General features: G+C 37.8%; 1 protein-coding gene across 1 annotated transcript in view; it reads left to right on the plus strand.

Annotated features, from left to right (window-relative positions):
• The window catches only part of LOC122797033 (histamine H3 receptor-like), a 144,499-nt gene that overhangs the window by 48,575 nt on the left and 69,564 nt on the right, over positions 1–26,360 (plus strand). The window contains exon 2 of the mRNA XM_044065805.1: positions 6,918–7,084. Coding sequence (XP_043921740.1) covers positions 6,918–7,084 — 167 coding nt within the window. The remainder of the gene's footprint in view (positions 1–6,917; positions 7,085–26,360) is intronic.

Genomic DNA, 26,360 nt, shown 5'->3' on the forward strand with positions numbered 1-26,360 from the left:
TAAAGGTTGATGTTAATGGGGTTTGTAGGAGACTGGATAAGGGCCCAGTTAATGTTAACATCTCCTAGGATTATGGTTTCATCATTAATGTTACTGGATAACCAGGAAAGGATAAGTTCGAGTGTGGGAATATTATTGCCTGGGGGGATATAAAGGGAAGCTATGCATATGTTTATAATTATTGATCTGTAGTAGGGTAAGGAGTAGTTCGGCGTTGTTGAAGTGTGGAATAGGTTTATTGTAGGGAGTAACTACTAGGGAGGAAGAATATAGAAGGGCTATTCTTTTTGTGAGGTCTGTCTTTTCTTATGATGGAGTAGTTTGGAGGAACTATTTCAGAGTCTTTAATGTGTGGTTTTAGCCAGGTTTCAGAAATAGTCAGGATGTCAGGTTTATTGTGTGTGAGCCAAGCGTGAAGGTTTGGGACTTTGTTTACTATGCTTTGGGAATTTAAGGAAGTGAATAATAGGGATTTATTTGTGGTGGTTGTGGTGGTGGGGCCTGGATTAGGATGAATGTCTCCAGATATGAGGGAACTAATCAGATATAGCATGGAATAGTTTAGGTGAGTAGTTAGCAGGGAGATGAGATTGGGTTCTTTTATAAATTGGGGCTTTACTAGTAGTTATGGTGATAGGATAAGTATGATAGGAAATAAGTTTGTGCTGAATAAGGAGGAGGTTTTCTGAGGGGTATAAATGGGGGGAAATAAGAGTATGAGTGAGAAAACGGAGAGTGAGGGTTAGTTATATGAAAGGGTTGGAAGTGGGTGAGAATTGTGGGCTGGGAAAGATGGTAGAAAGAAGATAAGGTGTGGAGTAGTAACAGTGAGAATAAGAGGAAGGAGTGTTTAGAGCATGTTGTGAAAGAGTTAATAGTATAGTAATATAAATATAGAGAAGTAAGGTATGTAGGAAATAGTGTGTATATAGGAACTGGATGTTATCCAGGTAGTAGTTAGTGTATGGAGAGTTTCAATAGGTTGGAGGGGTGTGGTTAGGAGGGTGTGGTTTGGGAGTGGGATTGGTTATGTAAGTTGATAATGGGGAGTTGACTGTAAGTTGGTTTTGCGGGAAAAAGGAGAGTGAGTTATGTAAGTGGGATAGTGATTGGATAGGTGTAGCAGTGGGTGTGGTTTATGCAGGAATAAATGTAGATGTACTGGGGCAGAGAGCAGAGAGACTATCAGTGGAGTAGTAGTTGTGAAGTGTAAGTAACAGAAGGGTAAGTGGTGGTGGCCTAGATAAGGTGGGAAGAGTGGGCTAAGGTATAGGTGAAGAGAGAGAGAGAGATGTGTAAGCTGTGGAGCAGAAAGGAGAAAAGTATTAAATTATGTGATATTTCTACTTTAAGTTTGTATGTTTAAAGTTCGAGTTCATTGGAGAGATTTAGGTGGAATAGTAGACTTATTTCAATGGAAAAGGGGGTGCCCAGTAGTGGACTATGCAGAAAGCAAAGGCTCACCAGGGCATGCTAGGGCTGATAAGACAGGGGAAGAGGGGAGCAACAGAACAAAGAGCTGAGAGAGGTATGGAGGACAGAAAACAATGGAGGGGTTAGGCTGCTGGCACTCCTGACAGGGAATGTATTACTACAGCTAGCAGAGTAAGAGTACAGAATTCTGGTTTAGCAGAAGTACATACTTTCTTCAGTTCTTTTTAAGGTCACTAGATACACTTTTCCTCAAAAAGGGAGTTGAAGCAGCAGGGAGTATTGCTTTGGCAATGGGGAGTTCAGCTTGGTTAGGTCCAGTTATTCACCCAGGCAGAGACACAGGGGAAAGATTCAGAGCAAGAAAGCTGGAGGACAGAAAAAGACAAAGTAAAAAACAATGTTCATTAGTAGCAAGTTAAATATACATTTTATCTTCTACTAGATAAATGATAAATAAATTTTATCTTCTACTAGATAAATTCTAAATGGAGAATAGTTACATGACTGCCAAATCATACACCAATGCACTGTATGAACACATACACAAATGTATGGATCTCGCCATACCCAACAGAACTAAGACTCTCTCCTCAAAAAAAGGAAGCCAATCTAGTAGTCCCCTGCCATAAACAAACTCTACAACAGAAGGAGGAAACTGATGCGGAATAAGGTGAAGTCCCAAGACTGGAAAAACTCCCTTGTCAGCCTCAACAAAAGGTTGAGATCCCTCATCAAATCCTCTAAAGCTAGCTATGAAACCAGAATTGCAATGGATAGTAAAGACAACCACAAGGCCTTCTACAGTTATGTAAAGAATCACCATGGCAACACTCAGATTTGCTCTGAGTTACTGCACAATGCTACCTCCTATACCGAGCCAACAGATATTGCAAATATACTGGCGGACAGATTCAGTGCTAACTTTACCCTTCTCACACCCCCTAAAGGACCAATCACAATACCAGTAGATTGCCAGGCATTAAGTATTACTGCTGCACAGGTTAAAACAGCACTGTCCAAGGCCAGGAATACAGCTTCTATGGGTTTTGACAGCATCCCTGGCTGTGTTCTACATGAACCTCACCTCACCTGTGTGCCCTGTTCAATGACAGCCTCACCTCAGGCTTTGTCTCTACCAAATGGCATACTGCTACAGTCATCCCTCTCCACAAAGGAGGAGTGAATACAGACCCCAGGAACTATCCCATTAGCCTGATGAGTCTGATATGCAAAGTTATGGAACGCATCATCATGGACTTAATAAACAAGGATATAGGGAATTTCAAAATTCTGGATCCCACACAGTTTGGTTTTGTGAAGGGTAGGTCATGCCTGCTCAACTTGGTCGACTTCTTTGAGTCAGTCACCAGAGCTGTGGATGAAGGTAAGGTGGTTCATACAGCCTACCTGGATCTGGCCAAGGCCTTTGATACCATTCCCCACTCAGGAATCATAGAAAAACTTACTCAGCTAGGCATCGGGTCTATATTGAATTAGCGAATGCTTACAAAAGTGAACGCTAATTCATCAACCCCTTTTAAGTGAAAGCTTACAATCTTGAACACCCAGAACAGCGATTTTTTTTCACAGGGAAAAAAATTGCTGGGCCGGTTTCGGGAATTCGCCATTTCCTCCACTGTGGTGCGATCTTGGAGTTGGTATATTTAAGTAGTGGGGGTGTGGGAGGCACATGCCTCTACATCGGGGGTGTGGGGGTCGAAGCCCCCCACATTATGTAATGTTTTATTTTTTTTTTTTTTGTGGAACAGCGATTTTTTTACCCTGGGAAAAAAAATTGCTGTTCCGGGCGTTCAAGATTTTAAGCTTTCGCTTAAAAGGGGTTGATGAATTAGCGTTCGCTTTTCTAAGAGTTTGCTAATTTAATATAGACCCTAGGCATCAACCCATATATCACTAGGTGGGTTGCAAACTGGCTCACAGATAGAATCCACAGTGTGAAAGTAGCTGACTCCAAGTCAGACTGCCAGCCAGTCACGAGTCCCACAGGGTTCGGTCCTGGTTCCTCTCCTGTTTGGTATCTACTTCTCTGAAGTCCAGTTCAACACGAAGGGACTCTGGCTGACAAAGTTCACAGATGATTGCAAGTTGGGAGCTATTTTTAACTCCCCAAGTAATGTTGACATCCTACAGAAAGGCCTCACTGAGACTATCACTGGTGTCAAAACCATGGCCTTAAGCTCAGTGCCAGAAAATGTGTCTTCATCCCCTTTGGGAAAAACCCGGTTCCCTTGAATTACCACATTGATGGTAGTCCACTGAACACAGAAGGCATTTTAAGAGATCTGAGAACACAGGCTGACAGCAACCTCTCTTTTGACCACCACGTTGCCACTGTGGTCAGAAAGTTCTTCTATGTGGCACATCTCATTACTAAGGGTTTTGCATCCAAGAAGAAAGAGGCCATTGTCTCCCTCTACTCTTCCCTCATTAGGCCAATTAGCGAGTACAATGCCCCATTTGGCATGTACCTCACTAGATACCTGCAACAACTGGAAAGGCCACAAAAGTACCTCACAAAGAGGATCCTAGGCCTTAAACACTTGTATTATATGGACAGACTCAAAAAAACACAACTATTCTCTGTCTCATATCGCCTACTTAGAGGCAATCTCTGCTGGACTTACAAAGCCATGTCTGACCTAGCTCTGTTAGAAATGCTACATCTAAAGAAATCCTAATCCCCCCACACCGCATGCTCCAGAGACCTCAACCTCACTACCACAATCAACAGAGCATGCTGGAGGGACAGGTTCATAACCCAGAGACTGCCCATGCTATGTAATAGACTTCCCATACATGTCAAGCAGAACACCTCACTGGCCCTCTTCAAGAGAAATCTTGATGAGTGGATGGGAAATAGAAAATTCACCCCAGGGATCACTCCAGTGGCTCTACTCAACAAAGACACTAGGAACTAAGGTTGGGTGACACGATGTCAGGGTAATCCTATCGGCTAGGCTTGTAAAGGCTCCATGGCCATTAGCCTAGTACACACCTATGTACCTATGAAACTATATGTATACAGTCAATAAAGTTTTGGAATTAACGAGCACAGGTATTTGTGGATTACAATGACAGCAGTTTGAGTTTCCTTTTATGGTTGAAAAGTTCTGAAATGAGCACTATTGTTATTATTAGTTCATACATTTTGTTTCACTGGTTGCCAGAAAAAAAATGTTCAAACCTACAAGTTTAAAATGTACTCTGACAGCTGTTACCGTATTTGACAAGAAATATAATTGAAATTAAATGAGAAATATAAATTAAAACATCAGAAATTTGCATCAAAGAACACATGCATTTATGCATGGTTTAAAGATGTGTGCAGGAAGTGCATAGTTTGAAAACTGCCCAGGGCCCAAGGTGCACTTAATCTACAACTGGCTAGATGCATTTTCAAAGAATGTGAGTTCAAAGGAAGAGAAGTTCACTTTCATTCATGCTAAGTCTGTTTTCCATATGAGACTGTTTTGTTTAGCAAATTGCCATCAATGCTTATGAAACAAAATTTGCCATAAATGTTTTAAATTAAATCTAAATATTCTTGATCATTGCAAAAGAAAGAAGAACATAGTATGCACACTGACAACTTTAAACAGTGCTTATGGTAAATAGGGAGAGATAGACAAGCAATGGGACACCTGAATGGCTGGGGTGGGAGCCATCCATTAACCTGCCTAGGACCCCATTTGACCGGGATCTGGTTCTTACTGTGGCACTAGATGAAAGCAAATTGGTAGACAGTGTGTACTTTGACCTGGTAAAGAACTTTAGTATCATTTTGCACTTTGGCATTGCAGACAAGCTAATAAAACATAATGTAAACCCTTATATAAAGCATTAGATAGCTAACTGGCTCAGAGATGGAACTCATTAATTTGGGATAGGAGGCACACTCTCACCTAAAAGGCTAATTTTAGGTGTAGTCTCCCAGGGATCAGAACTGAGGTCTCTACTATTTAGTATTTAGAGACATTGAAAAGTTGTAACCATCATCAACTCTCATTTAAATAGCCTGCTTCCAGTAATGTATTCTAAGTTTTTCATTCTCTCCAAATCTCCAATATGGAAATGAAACATACATCTTGCCAATGATAACTAGATATCACTGATCACTATAATCCTTCTTGCATTTCCCAATCCTTAACCTAAACATGACTTTCTAGAATAAGGTGTAACATAAACCATCGCCATTAATTATGGTTCTGTCCTCACTTTCACCTGTGGACTAGCATGACCATAGCAACCATCAACAACCCTTTCAGAAAAAAAATGAATTTGGCTTATTCCTATTCACATTCTGAATATACACAATATTGCTCTTCCTTTGTAATCTCTCATCACCCTACAAGCTGTGCACTTGCATGCCCATATCTCACCCTCATTTGCAGAGCTGCCCACATCTCTGTAATTCTTGCTTGATTTGTGACACTGACATTCTCTGCGTTTAATATCATTTCATTCCATCCATTGGTCAGACCTTTTTGATATGTCATTTATGTGATTCCTGCTCTTTAATAATAATAATAATAATAATAATAATAATAATAATAATAATAATAATAATTCTGCATTATTTCTCTGTAAAATTTATTACAGCTACATGTATAATGTTTTGAAAAGACTGCATTGCAGGCATAGTAGCAAAATTATCCTTAACTTTGGTGACTGTCATTTTGTGATTATTAAATCTGGATCACTGGGGGATGTCAAATCTTTTCTTTCCCCAAAATTAGAAGCAAACTCTGAGAATAGTGGAATGACACTTGATAAGAGTGAGATGCTCTGAACATAAAATATCAGTCAAGAGCTAAAGAAGTTGTATAACACCATTTTGTGCTAAAAATGCTGTTGGTGATAACAGTTGTAAGGAGATCTGGTTCTCTCACCGGCCCATCATCTTTACTGCTTATCTTTACTTCTTTTTTACATCAATATATTGAAAGATTGAAGGGTAGAGGTTAACAGGATTCTAACTCCCCCTGTCCAGAAGAAGCCAAACCTTACAACCTCTTCTGTATTATTAGCTGGTGTGAAAATGTGGTGTGTCATCCCCTGCTTTCCTTTCTTACTAACTTAATAACTGTAAGAATGTAAGACGGTAGCATTTGATTGAAATGATTTCACTAAGGTTTAACATTTAAGTCATATTATTGACGGCCTCGATGGAACTTATTTCTTGCACTTCACTTTCACTGAACATTTTTGGAGGATGCTAGAAGGTAACCACTGTATTCACTAACTCAATCTAAAAGGAGGGATGGACACAGTTATTTATGGTTATCATTATGTTTTTATGTTGTCATATATCCATCTCAGAAAGCAGACACAAAACAGACCTAATATGAACAACAAACAGCATTTTTATCCCTACCTTTGGAAGATGAGATGGTACATTCATATACATATTCTTTTTTGTAGTTATAAAAAAAAATTTTTAAGTAATTTTTATTTCCTTCTAGGTTTGGTGTCCATTCCTTTTAATATACCTTACAGTCTTTATGGAACCTGGATGCTTGGAAAAGAACTTTGCAAGTTCTGGATGGTAATGGATTATACCTCATGTGTAGCTTCAGTTTTAAACATTCTTCTTATTAGTTATGACCGATACCTCTCTGTCACTAAACCAGTGAGTATTAAATATACATTTATTTGCTATTACTACATATTTTGAAAAAGCAGTGAAATAATACATTTTTTAAGATGCCACTGAAGTACAGGTTATCTTTATGGTTGTTTTTTGCCAGCACAATTAATTCTTTTAACGAAATTATAAATAGGAGTATCTACTGTCAGCTTCATACCAAGTTAAATACTAATGACATATAATGTATGGCAACTAAAAGTACATGAAAAGGTTTTCCTATAAGATCTTGAGTCACGGGTGTTCAGAGACAATTGTCTCAAAGCCAGAAACTTGGGTATCTTGCAGCTAACACAAATTGTCTCTCAGGCTCGAACTCAAAAATTAGTTCCTGCAAGCATATACTACACATTAACCGAACGCACAATAAGTGCAGCAGCTGTGGGGTAGGGGTAGGAGTGGGAGCAGGAAGGCATGGAAGAGTAGTTTAAGGTGATAGGTAGAGATCAAGGAGAGAATTTAAGTTTAGGGCTTTGGAAAGGAGTTTACATTTAGGGAGTGACAGAGGAGTTTGAAGGTAAGGGGGTGGGAGGAGAGTTTAGCATGAAGGAATGGTTAGGGAGCTTAGGGATAGGGAGCAGTGGGGCAGTTTAGGTTTAAGGAGGAAGTGGAGATTTCAGATTTAGGGAGAGATCACGGATTTTAGGTTCAGTAAAGGGGAGTTGAATTTTAAGGTTGGGACTTGATCGGGGATTTTAAGATTAGGGAGGGGAGTGGAGTTTTAGAGTTAGGAAGCAAAGATTTAATTTAGGAACTGGAGTTAGTGATCCAGTTAGGTTATAGAGTTTGATAGGGTCGTGTGTTAGGAGGGCTAAGCAATTAAGCAAGGTCAGGCTAATGGGAGTTAGGGCACTTGCCTGTTCAAGCAACTGGCAGTGGACAAGTATGTCATAAGCTATTTTCCTCTGAGCACTTGAAGTAAACCCATGTCAGAGAACAGTAGATTAGTGATAAGAGAATTAAGTACAACATATTTACTTCATTGAAACAACTCGTATATCTTATTTAAGATCTTATAAAAAGAGTTTTATGACTGGAAAAGTCAGAAAATTTCCTAAGGTTTGTACACTCAAAATAAAACAGTTATTTTTTGTTAATTAAAATTCAGTTATTCAACCTTATTTAATGTTATAGTTTTATCTTTACGGCAATATGTTTACTTCTTAAAAATATCTAATTGTTTCAGAGATGTAGCTCTCTTTCCTAGCTGCACAGTGGTAAAAGTGTGCATATATGCAATATGAATTGTCATGAAAAGTTATATAATCTGATGAACAAAAATAAAATCTTTTCAAATGCTAATACTTTTAATGTCATCATGATTGCCATCATCAACCCCTTTGTTCCGTTTTCTCCATGAGGTTAAGGACTCACATCAACTGTTGCTACCTCTCTCAATTCATTACCACTCTCCTACCTTGTTTGACAGTCATGCCTGACTGCTGCAGGTCTTCTCTCACACAATCCATCCATCTCTTTGGTAGATGCCCTTGCTTTCTCTTGCCTTTCTTCTTGCTTGTCTCAAATCTTCTTCAGCAGATTATCTTCCACTTTACTGCATGTAACTGAACCATGATATCAGTTCTGTTTGATCTTTTCTGCAATTGGAGCTACCTGGGCTTCTGCTCTGATGTCATCATTTCACTATCTGTCCCACAGTCTGCATCCTACCACCGACCTCAGGCACTTCATCACTATCACCATCAACCTCCTCAACTGCTCTGACTTTACTGCCAAGGTTTCTGTACTATATACAGTAGTACTGGCCACACCACTGTTTTGTACACCTTGCTTTTCAGCTTCTGTGGCATTCTTCTGTCACACACTACCACTGATATCATGTGCCAGTTGACTGCAGCCCCTCATTCTAAATATTTGGTCTCTGTATACAGACTTCCCTTCTCCTCAGCCATGCCTCTTAGATACCTGAAACCATAGCTCTCAACCTATTAGCACAAACAATCTGGACAAAGCCAAAAAATAATGTGGCAACTAAGCCCCAAAAATAGGGGCATTTTAAGTACTGCTCTTATAAATTTAGAAAGTTGCTAGAATAAAATGTCTTATGTTACCATGCATTTTCTAAAGGATATGAGGACTGAACCTCAAATGTCTGACATTATTTAGTAAATTCAGTCCTCACTGATTTGCCACAAAAATCCAGAAAACCACAAATTTTATGAGGAACAGATCAAAAATATGAGGCAAAAATCTGGATAATTGAGAGGTTTGCCTGAAACTGTCAACCCATTCTGCAGTTTTCCCTTCTATTGCAGTTCTCACCTTCTTTTGATTTTTCCCATTTGCTGCCATTTCACCTGTCTTATCTGTACTCAGTTTTATCTTGTGTGCCTTCAATTTTGCATTCCTTTCCACTATTGTTTGCTGAATTTATTATTTGGAGTCTGCCTGTAATGCCACATTGTCTGCCTGCACCAGCTTTATTGATCTGTCCACTCCAACCTGTTTGATAATGTAATTAATCACCAGTATGACAGAAATGGGCCAGAGATGAGCACTGATGCACATCTACTCCAACTGGGAACCCATCTGTAAGTCTGAACACTGTTTGTACTTGTGTAATTGGGTCCTTGTACATTATTTTAACAATGTTTCTGGGACTTCAAACCATTGCAGGACTACTCAAATCAGCTTTCTTAGGACCTTGCCATATACTTTCTCCAAGTCTAGGAATGCACAGTTGGACTCTTTCCATATATCTAGCATTTCCTTTACTGTCTTTCTCATTGCAGACATTGGGTCAGTTGTGCTTCACCCTGATCCCTAATCCTACTATGCATATTTGTTTGTCAATCACCCTCTTCAGAACCTTCATGCAGTGTGACAGGAGTCTGATACCTCTATACTGCTAACAGTTTTGTATGTCCCTTTTGTTCTTGTATGCTTATTCTCCAGTCTTCTGGGATATACATTTCTCTCCATACTGCTATGAGCACCCTCAAGAGCTATTTATCCCCCAGTTCACTTAACATCTTGATAATATCTGCTGTGACTTCATCTGAGCCTTCTGCTTTCCCTGACTTCATTTCTTTAGTGCTTTATTACATCTTAAATGGTGGGCTCCCCTTTTCTTGTCATAGGCTGTGTCTATGGCAGTGCAGCTTCTGTAGAGTTTTCTTCATTCAGACATTGCTGGAAGTACTCCTTCCATCTGACTTTTCTGGAAGTACTCCATCCATCTATCTTTGATAACCTTTGGACTGGAGATCAGGTTATTGTTACCATCCCTCATGAAGATTATCTGATGGCAATCTCTTTTATCTTTCTGTTTTTACCTTGTAACCAGAGCGATTTTCTTTATACCATGTACTGAATCACTTTCTAGAACCTGATAGAGTGGCTCTGACTCCTTATTCTTTGTTATTGCAATGTCTCACTCAGCTATTGTTTTAGCCAGCCAATATTCTGTCTTTACCTGGTCTGTCTTTTCTAACTCCTACTATTTCCTGCACTCCTTCTTTCTTTTGATAACTTTCTGGACTTCTGCCTTCCACCACCATCTTTCTTTTTGTACTTTATTTTCATACCTGGCTCTGCCGCATATCTGTTCTACAGTCCTCATACATGCCATTTTGAGGAGCTGCCGTTTCTTTTTTTTTTTTTTTTTTTGTTCCACCTATCTCCTCTTCTTCATGATTTGCTAAAACCCTAAGTAATTCCTTGGACTCTTGGGTTTTCTCTCCAGTTCAGAATTAGCGCATTTTTAACATTAGTAGCAAATGTCACCACAGAGTATGAAGAGTTTTTCATTGATGATGAGTCTTTTGGCTTTTCCTAGTTACGGGTCACCACAGCGGAACTCCGGTCCGCTAACGATTAACAGTGGATTTTTACAGTGCCGAGTTGCCAGCCCGATGCCCAGCCTTCAAAGAAGGTACACCCATTCATGCATGCACCTACCTGCATGTCTTTAAACATCACTCGACCACTGGGAGGACATGCAGACTACACACAGAAGGCGCTTTAGCTGAGAATCGAACAGAAGAACCTCTTGCTGTGAGGTGACAATGCTAACCGCTGCATCACTGCAGCCCTATATGAAGAGTTTTTCAGTAATCACTCAAAATGATTTATATCATATATAGTAATGTTTGGCCACTGTAATACTTGGTCAGAAAATTTGGATGTATGTGTCAGGATGTAAAGAACTAAAAAAATACTTTCCAAAGAGACTGAATTCCTGTGGGGAAAAGCATAGACATTACTTTCACAGGGATTCAGAAAACATTTTCTCATTGTGTTGAGTGAATTTTTGCAATGAGAGACCATGTGCAGAATTATGCAGTTTAGGAAAAGCAGGTTCTGTGATACTGGTAAGCAGTAGAATACTTGAACATGGTATATGCTAATGGCCGTATATAATGATGTAATAATAAGTAACATTATTAAAATGAGACTTTCCATATGTGATAATGAGGCAAAGCAAGATGTTGGAGTTATTCATAAATGTATAAATACTGTTCAGTGAGCTGCACCTGCAGCATATTTGAAATCATTAAAAGCTCATGTTCAGATTAAGGGAACCAATAAGTAATTTTAGGGGTTGCCACTGCATTAGTAAATGTGTATCCACAAGAGACTCACTTTGACATGGCTTTACCCTGTGGTGTATAACATCAGCCACGGAGGTGCCAGTTCAAACAAATGGGCTTAACATTTCAAAGACTTCATGTATACAACATTGAGGACCTGTACATGTAGACAGGGACACCATTCAAGAAACTGGAAATATGTCAGCCTTATCTGCGGCCCCATGGGGATCATAAAGTACCTTTCCCAGTGGATACTAGCTATGTGTGGCTTTGAATATATCAGTTACAGGGACCTTTTAGTGATCTACTGGAGACACAGTGGGGGTTATCTCAGGCATCTGCCAAGAGAATATACCATCAGTTTTTCAATGTCATTTGTCAATATGTGTGGTTCCCATGCACCCAAGAGGAAAACACCAACACTGTGAGGGATTTTTATGATATATCCTTTTTCCATGAGGTTTTTGTGGGTCACAGATTGTACATACATTGAAATAAAGTCTCTATCTGTTGAATTTGGAAAGCGGTAAATGAACCCCAAAAGGTATCACTCAGTCAGCTGCAAGGTGGTCTGTAATGCAAAGGGTATAATCTACAATGTATGAGCAGGCCACCAGGCTGGTGTTGTGACTCCCACATATTGTACAAATCATTTATGAGGAGTACCTTCCCACAGGGACACCTTGATAGAGATGCTGGATGCACAAAAGTACCCTGCCTCATGTCACCTGAAAGAAATCCACAAAATGAAATAGACCATGTGCAGTCCCAGCACACCAAGAAGAAATTCATAGATTGTCTGCAGAATGACACAAACCATGTGTACAACCATGTCCACTCAGAAATAAGGAATATTGTGAGCATGTGTCAGGGCTGCTAAAAGCATGCTTTTGTTGTCTGGATTCATCCAGTGTATCTTGCAGTATGACCCTAGAACATGTGGAAAGCTAGTGTTAGTGTATGCAGTATTACACAATATCATACTTAAAAAGTAGTTATAGTCAGGTAGTCACTTGTAGGGGTAGCAGTCCCAGCACACCAGGCAGAGATTCATAGATTCATAGATTGTTACTAGACTAATGACCTGGGGTGGGGGGTCTTTCTAAGCCTAGCCAAGTTTTCCCAAAAGAATAATGATGTCCTGTATCCAACTAGGACAGTGAGGGCCAGGCATTTATAGGCTACTTCTGTACATAAGCGACATGAATCCCAGGCCTGGTGTAAATTTCCTATTCCTCATCCACTGATTTAGGTTGCATTTAAATTGGGTGATAGACAAACTCAGAGGATGCTGGGTCAAGTAAGGAGTCATTGGAGAAGCCAGTAACAGGAGATCATCATGTCAGATGGAGGTGAGCACAGTATGCCATGGCATTAGGGAAGAGTCAGCTACTTCCATATAGCTTTAGAACATAGTAGACAAGAGTAAAGCAGATACACTGCAGTAAAAATGATGCATGCAAAACTGACACCAGGCTGTTCTTCTTCATGCATAGGCTGACCATGTTGTGCATCAGATGTAGGTAACCCAACTAACAATGTACAAAGGGCATGGCAGTGATGTCATCATTTACAATGGTGGGGAAGGCAGCACGGGAGTGGCTGTCTTTCACAGAGAAGTATGTAAGTGCAGAGGGTTATGAAAGTAAAACAAGCTTTTGTGGCCTTCTCAGTTCAGGTAGGGGGGACACTTTAATGTAAAGATCTTTGAATTGGGCCATCAGTGAAACTATGACATACTGGGGGCTGTGGTGGTGTGAGTGTGGGTCTACAGGGATACATCAACAACAGTAGTTACAATGCTGCAGTGCAATCTACAGTACAGGCCTAGGGCATGCATGGCAAAGGTTTCAGCATCCAGTTCTTGCTCCCACCCAAAACAGCTAGCTCTACCACAAGTTGCACTGAATGTAGTATGGCCCTTGGTAGATCCTGGTCTGAGGCGTGACCATGCATGGCACATGCTATCACACCTCTCAACTGTCCCTATTTTGGAAGAAAGCTATTTTTAGGCCTGATTTACTCCAGCACAGGATGCCCCTATTTTTGGAGGTATGCCCCTTTTTTCACAGTTTAATTTATCCCTTCACACAATTTTCTGAATTTTAAAGCTGTCTGGTACATAGAAAACCTCATTACATGACCGACATATTGCACATCTTACATCTCCGCTTTTCTGAATTAAAAATAAATATGCTTATGAGACAGAATTTTTCAGTATAATTCATTAAAGCCTCCTGATTTTTACACAGTCCCTTTCACAATGAGCTTATATTTTTTCCACCAGTTTTTGTCACTCTCTGGTTTTTGAACATATGTTCTGAGTAGTACCTCACATATTCGTACTTGAAATGGAAAGAGTTATATGCAATTTGGCATTCAAATTTTATGCTAAACAATGCCCAGATTTTTAACTGGATATACAGAGTTTTCAAGGGTAATTTTTCCTATTCTCAATGTCTTTTTGTTGACAGGTATGCATGCCATTGTGTATTTTCCTTGTGAGATGGAAAATATGGTATATGCAGTGGAGTGTATGTCATATCAGGCATTGTACATTAATAGAACTACTAGAAACATTGAGTAGAATATTATATAAACACTATTATGCCATAAAAAGAACACTAGCAATGATTTGTAGCTAGCAAATGTGAAAAACATAAAAATTGTTTATTCTAAGTCATCGACTGTATTGAACCTGATATTAGAAAGGGTGATATAGAAAAATCTTTTGGACTCCAAGGAATATGAATGGCAAGTGTTAGTGAATTTTACTGTAGATCATGGAATAAATCTCCATTTGAATTTCAAATGTGTCTTGAAAAGTTAGAGGTTAAAATAATAAAAAAAATAATATAGATTTTATATTGCAGCAATTTTATAGGTATTTTGTGCATGGACATGTTTTAGATGAATATGTTTTTAAATTTGAATAAGGATAGTCATGCTACATTTTAAATGTTATTTAAGTTTGGATAAATGGATTTTTTATAGGAATCTCATGAAGTCTTTATGGTTCAGATGAAACACTTATTCCTTGTAGCAGTCAATAAAGTTTTCAACCTTGTTACATTTGGTTTGATTTTATTTTTATATGAATATTTATTTTATAATAATAATAGTAATAATAATAATAATGCATTTTATGCCAACTCTCATAATTTCATAACTGTTACAGATGAGGTCTTTATTTTTATTCAGAAATACTTTTTTTGACCCTTTTGGAGAACTTTGACATTTTCCACTGAAGTAATTTTGTTATGTATTGCAGTCATGAGCATATGGTGTTATCCAGAGTTTATTTCCTACTTTTTCAAGACAGTCTCAGACAATCTGAGGCAAATTCTCCAGTACGAAACCACCTCAGTATAAAATCCTGTGGAACACCACAGGTATACTCAGTTGAGAACAGGTGCAGCACTACACTGGGGCAGGTGCCTCAGCTGTGATCAAGTGTATCCTGGTGAGTTCCCCAGTACAATTGAAAGACTTTTTGTAGCACTTCTTTTGTATGCATTATAAAAAAAGTGCCAGTTTTGGCACACCAATAAATGCAGGAAAAATCTACATCTGCTTTTCCTCCAAGTTCATAGGGAGAGGACCCAGTTAAATAACCCATATCCTATAGCCATGCAGTTTACTCTGGCTGGCCTCACCCCCCTCCCTCTTCCGCATTTTACTGCTTCCACTTGTCTTTCCATTTGCAGGTTTTTCAGTTTCTTCTGTGGATCTGGTTATGAGACAGTGAAGCCAATCAATGGCCAAGTAAGAAGGAGCAGAAAACTGATGCATTTTAAAAATTAAATGGAGTGTGGCAAACCTGTGCATTTTATTTTTTATATATAGAAGCAAGAGCAATCTGTGGTGTTTCTTCATTACAGACAAAGTCAGAATAATGGGAGCAGACTGCTTTTCCATTGCTGTTGTAAAAAAAAAGCTAGCGAGTAGTGGCAGTAGTTACTGGGTTCAGCGACTAGCTCTGTATCAGTGAAGTTCAATTTGGCTGCAGCATTTTTTTTGGCAGACAATCAGATATTTCTAAGCTAAGTCACAAAACATTAGTTACACCTCTTCTTTACTTTCCATAAGAGAAACAAAGCTCTACAAAGTAATGTGAAAGAGGATTTATAAAGGGGACATGGCTGGAAAATTTCCTAACAATTTCTAGAAGTTGTTGGTCTTTCCCGGTTAGGGGTTGCCACAGTGGAACTCTGATCCGCTAATGATTGGCAGTAGACTTTCGCGAACGCTGAGGTGCCAGCTCGACATTCAACCTTCAATGAAGGCATGCCCATTTAGGCATGTCTTTCAAACACCACCCAACCACGGGGAGGACATGCAGACTCCACATAGAAGGCACTCCCCGCACTCCAGCCGAGAAGCGAGCGGGAGAACCTCTTGCTGTGAGGCAATAAAGCTACTGCTGCACCACTGCTGCTTACCTAGAAATAATACAACAATATTGTCAGATAAGGCTAGGGTGCAATTCAGGTCAGAATGGCTTTTGTAAATTTCAAGTATTTGTTAAGTTTTATGGTGTAGCAAGGTTCAGAATGATGTTAACATCTAGTGTTTCAGTATGTTTTATACACTCATTCAATACTTGATGCTTCACCCAGATATGCTTCTAGGTTTTTGTCATCTTCTATTTTGACTTTGGTCTTTCTACAGTTGGCCTTTTGGCATTTGGGATTTAGCAATGCTCTCTTGGAATTACTCTACATTGAATAAAAAGACCAAAAGCTATTCTCTTTCCCATTCTTTTCAGTTTGGGCAATGTATATTAAGAGTACGTTGTATAATACTGCTTTATGCATAAACTATACTGACTGTCTTAATCTTTTACTTGAAGCTCCATTTGTCTTGCAGCCCAAGTCATAAAGTCATACCTTAATTTGGACTGATCTACCTGTAAGTTTAATAAACACTGAGTAAGTAAACAAAGTCTTCATCAGGGCAATAACTATTGTGAGAATGACACACACATATACATACACACACATATATATATATATATATATATATATGTGTGTGTGTGTGTGTGTGTGTGTGTGTGTGTGTGTATATATATATATATATATATATATATATATATATATATATATATATATATATATATATATATATATATATATATATATATATATATATATATATATATATATATATATATATATATATATATATATATATATATATATATATATATATATATATATATAGATATATATATATATATATATATATATATATATATATATATATATATACATATACAGATACATATACATCTATATATATATGTGTGTGTGTGTGTGTGTGTGTGTGTGTGTATATATATATATATATATATATATATATATATATATATATATATATATATATATATATATTTATATATATATATTTGGTGGGGGTACAATGTCAAAATGGGTGTAGCCTAAGCCGTTTGACTGGATCAAATTATGTCCTCACATTTTATTTTTGTAACCATAGGGGTTGTGAAATAAGGATAAATGGCAAACTCTTCAGCACAAACTACTTTTATAGTGGCAGTATTATTTAGGTTCTAGGTCTTAAACTGAATTTTAGAAATCACAGTAAACACAGTAACAGTTACATTTGTAATATTTTGTTAACAACTTACAATATCTCAGCAACCACTCAAGTTACATACATATCTACTTACCTGCACAAACAAAGGTCAAATATTATTGCAGTTGAGTTTGCCATTGTATAAACTTTAATATAAAATCTTTTAAAACCTTGTATATAGCATAGTTTTGGAATTATTGATGAAAATATGAACAAGCAATATTTGATGCCTGGAGGCGTCAGTAGGAGTTAACTGCAGATGCACCTGGAGGCATCACTTGGAAGTAATGAGCTAAAATCTTCTGTATGGAAAATGTATTCTGGAAATAGAGAGACTTTTTCTACAGAAGACCAAGTAATCTAAATATAAAATGCTTTACTTTGTTGATAGGAAGTACTGTATTTTATGCTGCTGAAAGGTAGGTATTGTATTGTATGAAGCTAATATAGTGTTGTCCGAGGCTCCCAGCCTTCAGTAACTCCTACTGCATATATTTTTATAGAGGTAGCCTTGTGAATTGTAACTGTAACATTTCTACTTAGAAAATGTTTGCTCTTGTGACAGGCTGTCATGAACATACCATACAAGTTTATGAGAAGTAAATGTTTTGAAATGTCAGTATTCTTAGGGAAACAAACTGCACCTGCTTGTCTTGTGGCAGTGGTCAGGGAATGATTTATTATAGCTACCAGTGGCTTAATTATGAAAGGGAACTTGAGAGTTTTAGAAATTCTTTAGTGGCAGAGAGTCATGGCATATTATATCGAGAAAGTTACTGGGGTATTTAATTTCATTACTGGATTACATTCTTGTCAGAAAGTTAGACTTAATATACAAATGGACAGTAGGCATGTATCTTTTTCAGACATTCACCTTGTGAGATTCATTTGCACTTTGATTGTATTTTATTATTTTGTTGCCTCATTGTGCTGATTTTTACTGTATTTTTCTGCACTTTGAAGAAGCTGTTCTGTTGCTTTGAGTAGCTAGTACATAGCATAGACTAGATTCAGATCTGCTGAATCTAGACTGCATTGTTACACTTGAGCACTATTCCAGCCATCTTACATTAGGAGGGCACTGTCTGCACCTTGTGGCAGAAGTATCTAGTCTGAGCCTCATCTGAGGTGGAGACTCCTGGAGAAAAGCTTATTGTGTGCTTTCCCATTAGTAGTTTAACTTAAAGGTGTTTAATTTCACCCTTATTTAAACCTTGTGCTTTTTGTGGAGCTGAGTAGCATGCAACAGGTTTCAGTGGTGCACTGTATAGATTCAAATGCCTTGAAAGACAACTTTCTCTTAGACATCTGTTAGTGAACCCTCCTAAGCTTCCCTGCTGCATTATGGGAAACTCAGTTGCCTACTGAGAAGCACTGCCATAGTTTCATCCCTAACCTTCAATAGAATAAGCCCTTTTGTTAAGCCTAGAGTAAAATCTGGTCAAACTAGCCCACTCCTCAATAGTAGTTATGGTAAAAGCCTACCATAATGGATAGCCTGTTTCCAACCATTTCTCTTGCCAGCCTTATTGACTTGGGCATCCTGAGGCAATGTAGTCATTTCCTCATGTGTACTGATAAGCACTTACTCCTAAAACAAACAAATACAATATGAATTTGGAATCAATTTTCTCATGTAACAACAAACTGCACATCAAACAGGTTATCAGCACACACACACATCACCTCTAACACAAAATAATGTCACAGCACATAAACCCACATATACAGGGTTACTCAATAAAAGCCTACCAAAAATCAGAGACCTCTCAAGCACAAACCACTTGCACACACTGCAAAGCAAATGGGATCCACCGCACATAACAACACACATACCAATGTCTCAACAAATAGGCCCGTAAGGAAAACACCTCAAAACCAAATGCCCTGGTCATAGTTGACTCCACAATAAGACAGACAGATGTCCTCCTCAACAGGCTGAACAAGGAGAAGGTCATTGTCAGCTGCCTGTCAGGTATCAGGATCTGGCAAATCATCCACACACTCAAGTTACTCAACAATAATTATCATTATGATTCTGTCATAGTACATGTTGGGTTGAATGACTTGAGACATACCTCTCTGGACTATATGAAGAGAGACATGACTGAAGTCTCAGGCAGTATATCCCTAGCCTTAATCAGCATTCTATCTTCACAGCCTTAATCAGCATTCTACCTTCACACAAAATGATGCCACAATATAGACAAAAAAAATGATTGACTTCAACAATTGGCATAGCTTCTGTTGTCAGTTCAGGGAGATCCGGTATCTATCAGCCTGGGAAGACATGGTTGACAGAGCACACTGCTTTGCCAGAGATGGTGTTCACCTGTCTCCTCTAAGATTTTTGATACTGGCAAAGGTGCTTGCCTCCCCCAAAGTGCCTTTTTTAAATAGTTAAAACAACATTTCTGATGTAAAAGAATCAAGTTGGGACAACCTCAAGGTTAAGCTGCACTCCATGGAAGCAGTCCTCACCTTGGAAGATGCTGATGTCTGTGCAGTCACTGAGACACAGTTCAAGGCCACAGAGACTACCCCAGCCATACAAGGCTACAATGCCTTCCACGTATTCAGACCCCAAAACAAGTGTGAAAGAACCAAAGGTGGAGGTGTATTCATCTTCATTTAAGCCAAATACACCTCGAGACTGGTTTAAAAATAGGACTGTCTCTTGAGCTACTCCAGGTCCAACTAACTCTAGGTAAAACACCATATCACATCATTGCTAGCTAATGATCCCCCATTATGAACCTAGAGAAGCACAACACCTACCTGTCACTCACTATACAGCCAAACACTTTGGTCATGGGAGATTTCAACTATCCTTCCATTGATTGGGTGACATACACAAGCACAAACATGCTCTCCTGAGGGTCCTGGACTTTGTCAATACAAATACCCTGGAACAGCTAGTCAGCGCCCCAACAAGAGGCTCAAATGTCTGAAACTTAGTACTGTCTGACATAAGGGATCAATGCACTACCTGCTGTGTTTTGCCCTCCCTAGTAAGATCAGACCATAATTCTGTCTGATTCAAACTAAAGATCAGACCTGACACCCCCAGAGGAGCAAAAAAAAGCCTGAAAAATTTCTCCAAACCTAATAGGTGATGGAAAAAAAAGTTTCAAACCCCCAGCTAACACAGCCAGCAGTATCTCCTATATAGAGAAGTACAGAAATGCCCTGTATAACCACATAAACAACTGTATAGGCTCATCTGTACCTAACTGAATCAAAACCAGGTCCTACTGAAAAAAACTGGCCACCTTGGTGGACTTCAAATATAAATAGTTATATAACAAAAGGAAGAAACTGATGTCTAAGAAGAAGAGGGAACTTACTCATCAGAAGAAGAAGAAGACTACACTGTACTGCTTTAACAAGCAAATCAGATATCTTGTAAAGTCCTGTTAAATTAGCATCCCTAGCTAAAGATAATCATAAGACATTCTTTAGCTACATCCGAAATCTAAAAGGAAATGTCCAACTATGTGCCAGACTTATAGTGGACAGTACTTCTCATACTGAACCGAAGGAAATTGCCAACCCGCTAGCTCACAGATTTGGTGCAAACATCACCTCCCTGTCCCCACCAGCTATACCCCAAAGCATACCTGACACCAGCCCTCTACCTAGTATCCCCAAACAGCAGGTCATTTCTGTGCTCTCCAAGGCCAAAAACACAGCCTCAGTAAGACCAGATAACATCCCAGGCTGCTTACCATACAATCTAAAACAAGACCTAGTGGAACCACTTGGCACTCTCTTTAAACTCAGGCTGAGCTCTGGCTTTGTTCCAGCAGAGTGGAGAACAGCAACAGTAATCTCCTTGCACAAAGGGGGTCCATTAACCAACCCTGGGAACTATAGACCCATAAGCATAACCAGCATTATCTGCAAAGTCATGGAAAGAATCATCATGGACCTTTTTAACAAAGACATAGGTGACCTTCAAACTCTTGACCCAACCCAGCTTGGCTTTGTTAAGGGTAGATCATGCTTATTGAACCTGGTGGACTTCTTCAAGAATGTTACCAAAGCTCTGGATGAAGGCAAAACAGTACATACTGCCTATCTTGACTTAGCCAAGGCTTTTGACACAATTCCCCACTCAAGTATCATTGAGAAACTCTCCCAGCTAGGGATTAGAAGTTGAAATTATGGAGTGATTGCAAAGTGAAGGATTTGATGTAGAAGGTCTAACAGGTTATATCACAGCATGATGGAACGAGTCCCCAAAATAAGGAGAAACAGGAAGATCAGGAGAAATCTGAATAAGAAATATGGACATGGGAAAGAAAAAGAGTTTTAATATGTTATAATATTTATGTGAAGGAAAAAGCAAAACTAATCAATACAAAAAGAGCAGCACCAAAGATATTTGAATAGAAATACAGACAAAGGAATCCAGACATGGAAAACTTTATAATACATAAAATAAAAAGACAAAGAGGAAAAGTAGAAAAGGAGATTAGTAATGGAGAATTTAAAGAAATAGAAACTGAAGTTAAGGAGTACCTGCAAAGTATAGGATTCAATGTAGAAAATCTAATTCAGAAAGTACCACAACATGATAGAGCAATGGACATCCAAATTAAGGAGAAACCAGTGGAATGGGAAGCAATTGGTCAGACGTCATATGAAGATATTTTAGAGTGTTCCACAGGAAACCAGTATAAACATTCACTTAAAACTGGACTGCAAAGGAAGGAACAAGAAACTGTGGAATCTCTGATGTAGTCAATGTTGAGTTCCCATATGACAGAGCAAAGGATGGCATAAGATGAAACTGAAGAGAATGTGCCACAGGAAGATGCTATAGAACTTTCTATATAATATCTGCAGGAAATTGAAAACAAAAAATGTGCCTTCAGTTTAGAAGAAAATGAGCTAAGAGAAGAGTTGCTTGATTTAATAGAGATAGATAGACATATTAAGATCAATGAAAGAAGTAGACTGCAGAAGGTCAATAAAACCCAAAAAGTCAGAAGTCTGATAAAACAAATGAACACAGTAATTAGGACTGTCCATAGAGATCCATGACATATAACAGAAGTAAACAGGATATATTACTGTGTAGCTAAATTAATAACTGATAAAGTTCTACAACAAGAGCACAGGGTAGTGAGGGAAAGGAAGGGGAGAAATCAAATAACATCATGGACGTATCAAACAGAGAAAACTATAATGCAATTAAGACAAGAAGTGTCACTGTTTAGTATAGAAGAGGGAACAGATCAACGAAACACTTAGAAAGATAGATGTGATAAAAGTTAAAAGCAAAGCACAGTATTAGAACAGATCAGACTCTGTCATGTACTATCACAAATAACAAACTAAAAATCTCAACACAGGCAGAAAAACTTAGAAGATATGCAGATAAATATAAAGGCAAAGTACAAAATAAGAAATTTATTGATGACCCAAAAAAGTTTTATAGAGAATTGGGAAACAAGGTAAAAGTAATTGAAAGACCACCAAAAAAGGAAGAAATAGATATATTTTGGAGATATATTTATGAAGATCCTATGGAACATAACAAAGATGCTAAATGGATAGAAAAAGTAAAAGAAAGAATAAGAAGTTTAAAGGTACAGGATATGAAATGTGATGAAGTAACCACCAGAGAGATTGAAACTAAGTTAAGAAAAGCCTCTAACTGGAAAACCCCAGGCCCAGATGCAGTGCTGAACTTCTGGTTAAAACTATTAACAACTTTGCATGAAGATCTAGCCATGAGTAAGAACTATTTATATGCACATCCTGAACAGACAGCAACCTGGCTGACAACAGGAAAAAATATTTTCCTACTTAAGGGTGAACCTGCAAGGTACCCTAAAAATTATAGATCAATAACTTGCCTTCCAATGGTGTATAAACTATACACTGGAATTGATGCCAACAGAGTTTATTGTCATTTAAAAGAAAACTAAATTATGACAATAGAAGAAAAGAGCAATAAAAGAAAGTCATATGGAACAAAGGATCATTTGTTATTAAATAAAGTCATAGTGAAGACCTGTAAAAAGGGGAAGAATCTAAGTATGGCATGGATGGACTAAAAAAAACATTTGACAGTATCCCACATTCATGGATAAAAGAATGCTTAAAAATGTATAAGATACACCCTACACTGATTGACAACATTACAGTGACCATGAAACAGTGGCAGACCACTTTGCAATTAAGCCATGATAAAGGACAAATTATTATCCCAGGGATAAAAATTCAAGGGGGATATTCCAGGGTGACTCTTTGTCACTGCTGCTACTCTGCCTTGCCCTTAACCCATTAAGCTGTCTACTTAACAGCTTAGGCCATGGCTACAGTTTAGCACCTAGAAAACAACAAAGTGTAAAGACTTCTCATCTTCTCTTTCTTGATGATTTAAAACTGTATAGCTCATCAGGTGAAGAACTGAAAGCACAACTCCAAGTTGTCAAAACTTTTTCAGATGATATAAGAATGTCACTTGGTCTTGATAAATGTGCAAAAGCAACCTTTAATGCAGGAAAACTGCATCACTAGAAAACATCAGTTTGGGACAAGAATGTGAAATAAAAGAACTTGAGCAAGAGGGAGTGTATAAATATTTGGGAACTGATGAAGGATCAACAATAAAACATGAATGAATGAATGAATGTGAATAAAACGTAGTAAGGAATACTTTAGAAGACTTAAATTATTCCTGCAAACAGAGCTGACATCTAGGAACAAAATTCAATCTATAAACCAGTTTGCTCTTCCTGTCCTAACTTACAGTTTTGGAGTGATTGACTGGCTGCAAAATGTGTTGGATAGGTTAGACAGGAAAACAAGAAGGAAGCTACTGTTATGGCTCATTCCAAGTTTTAGTCCCACTATACTACGTAAAGAATACCTAACACCTATTGTCTATTGTACCTAGAAACATACCCTATATGTATTATATTACCTAATTACTTCAGTTGTAAAAGAATCTACATCATCTGAATGCATCTATTTATCTTTGTTCTAAAGGTAGACTGAAATAGGAATGTAAAGAACAAACTAAATCTTATATTTATTCTACTTAAATATTTATTTATTATTCATTTGTTTATTTATTTATTTATTTATTGACGTTTGTTGACTGGGAAAGTCCAATGGACTTGAGACCCATTTTCAGTGGAGGCCCAGGGAGAAAAGCTCCAAGTTACATGAAAATCATTACATAAATTTGTAAGGAAACAAAATTATAATTATAAAGCAAGTGAAATAATACAGAAAACTATCTAAACAGTAAATATGTTGTAAAAGGCGCAATACATTAACAATGGAACATTAGCATGTAGGAAAATTATGCAGTTAGAAATATTTAACAATACAGCTCAATTTTTTTTGGGGGGAGTAGGAAAAGGGAAAGATAGAATTAGAGAGTTAAACTTAAAGGTAAGATAGATATAGTTAGAATCTTATAGCTAGGTAGTGGGAATAAGTAGATTATAGGTGGCATATATTTAATGGTAGTATTAAAAGTAGAAAGTGACAGAGAAAAGAAAATGTGTTAAGATGGTTGTATTGATGTGTGGACTATGATACTAAAGATTAGGGATATCTCATATGGTGTAACAGTATGACATATGCATAATTATATTTGCTATGTGAAACAGTTTTGCTAGATTAAGGAGGCTGTGGATATGTGTTGCATGTGCAGCTGAGGTAATCAGTGAGATGTTGTTTTAGTTTTCTTTTAAAGGAGATTATGTTGTCGAATTCTGTAACTGATGATGGGAGGGTATTCCACAGCTTAGTTATGGAATGGGAATAGAGGCAGCTACCTGCTCTTTTACTAGGTTTTGATACTTTAAGTAGGTGTTGGTTGTTAGAGCGTAGATATTTGGATGGGTTTTATTATTCTCTTAAAGTCATCTTCGTTTAATATTATGTGTCTTAGACATTATTTCTTTTTATTTTATTCTTTTTTAAAACTGTTCATGTATATTATCTATTCTAGTTCACTCTTACTGTTATTTTATTAATGGACCTTTTCTCCTCAGGCCTCCACTAAAAAAGGACATGTGTCCAGTGGACTTTGCTGGTTAACAAATGTAAAATAAATAAATGCTTCATGCTCACCAAATGATTTATAAAAAAACAGTGTATATCAAGATTATATATTCCCCATTCCAAAGGAGGGATGGACCTCCTTGAAATTGATTACATGTATAGATCTGCAATCGTGGGACTGTACACAAAGCTAACCTCACAAGACCCAAACATACTGAATGTTTTGAAACATGAGGAATATAAATCTAAGATGACTTCTTTGCTTAATCTAGTATAAGCATATTGGCATCAAGCAAGAATGGAAATCAAACCAGAAGTATATAAAAATCAGGCAACAACTGAATGTGCCAAAAAAAACAAAACAAAAGAAAGAACATAAGGTGAAGGACCAGATGAGAAGACAAGAAATGTGTAAAATGTATAAATATAGTTGGAAGTATAGCAAACTTCTGGAAGAACTTCATGTTGATCAGGATTGAATGCAAGAATGGTTAAGGAGAGACGGATTCAGACCAAAAAATGAAAGATTAATATTGGTGGCCCAAAATAGTGGTCTATGTACATGTTGGTTTACAAATTCCATTGAACTTGTAGGAGAAACAGACAAATGTACATTTTGTAAAACAGAATTGGAAACAGTTGTACACCTTGTTGCTGGTTGTGATATACTAATGGCAGAAGGACTGTATACTGAAAGGCATAATAATGTGGCAAGACTGTTGCACTGGGGATTGTGCAAACATTATGGTATTAAAGTGGCTGAAAACACTGGAAAAATGAGCCACAAAGCATCATAGAAAAGGATGGTTTCTAGATCACATGGGATCACCCATTATCAACAGTTTAAAAGACAGAGCTAGAAAACCAGATACAGTGGTCCATGGAAAGAAGATAAAAGTAGCATTGATCATTGAAATGACCACACCCAGTGACTACAGTGACTTGTGTACAGAGAGACAGAAAATCATAAAATATCAAGATTTGCAGGCAAAAATGAGATCAATGTGGAAGAAAGATACCCAGACAGTTCCAACAGTAGTAGTAACAATGGGTCTTATAAAAAAGAATCTACAACCATA

Source organism: Protopterus annectens, chromosome 3.part0, assembly GCF_019279795.1.
Source record: "Protopterus annectens isolate FY-2018-M chromosome 3.part0, PAN1.0, whole genome shotgun sequence".
NCBI lineage: Eukaryota > Metazoa > Chordata > Ceratodontiformes > Protopteridae > Protopterus > Protopterus annectens.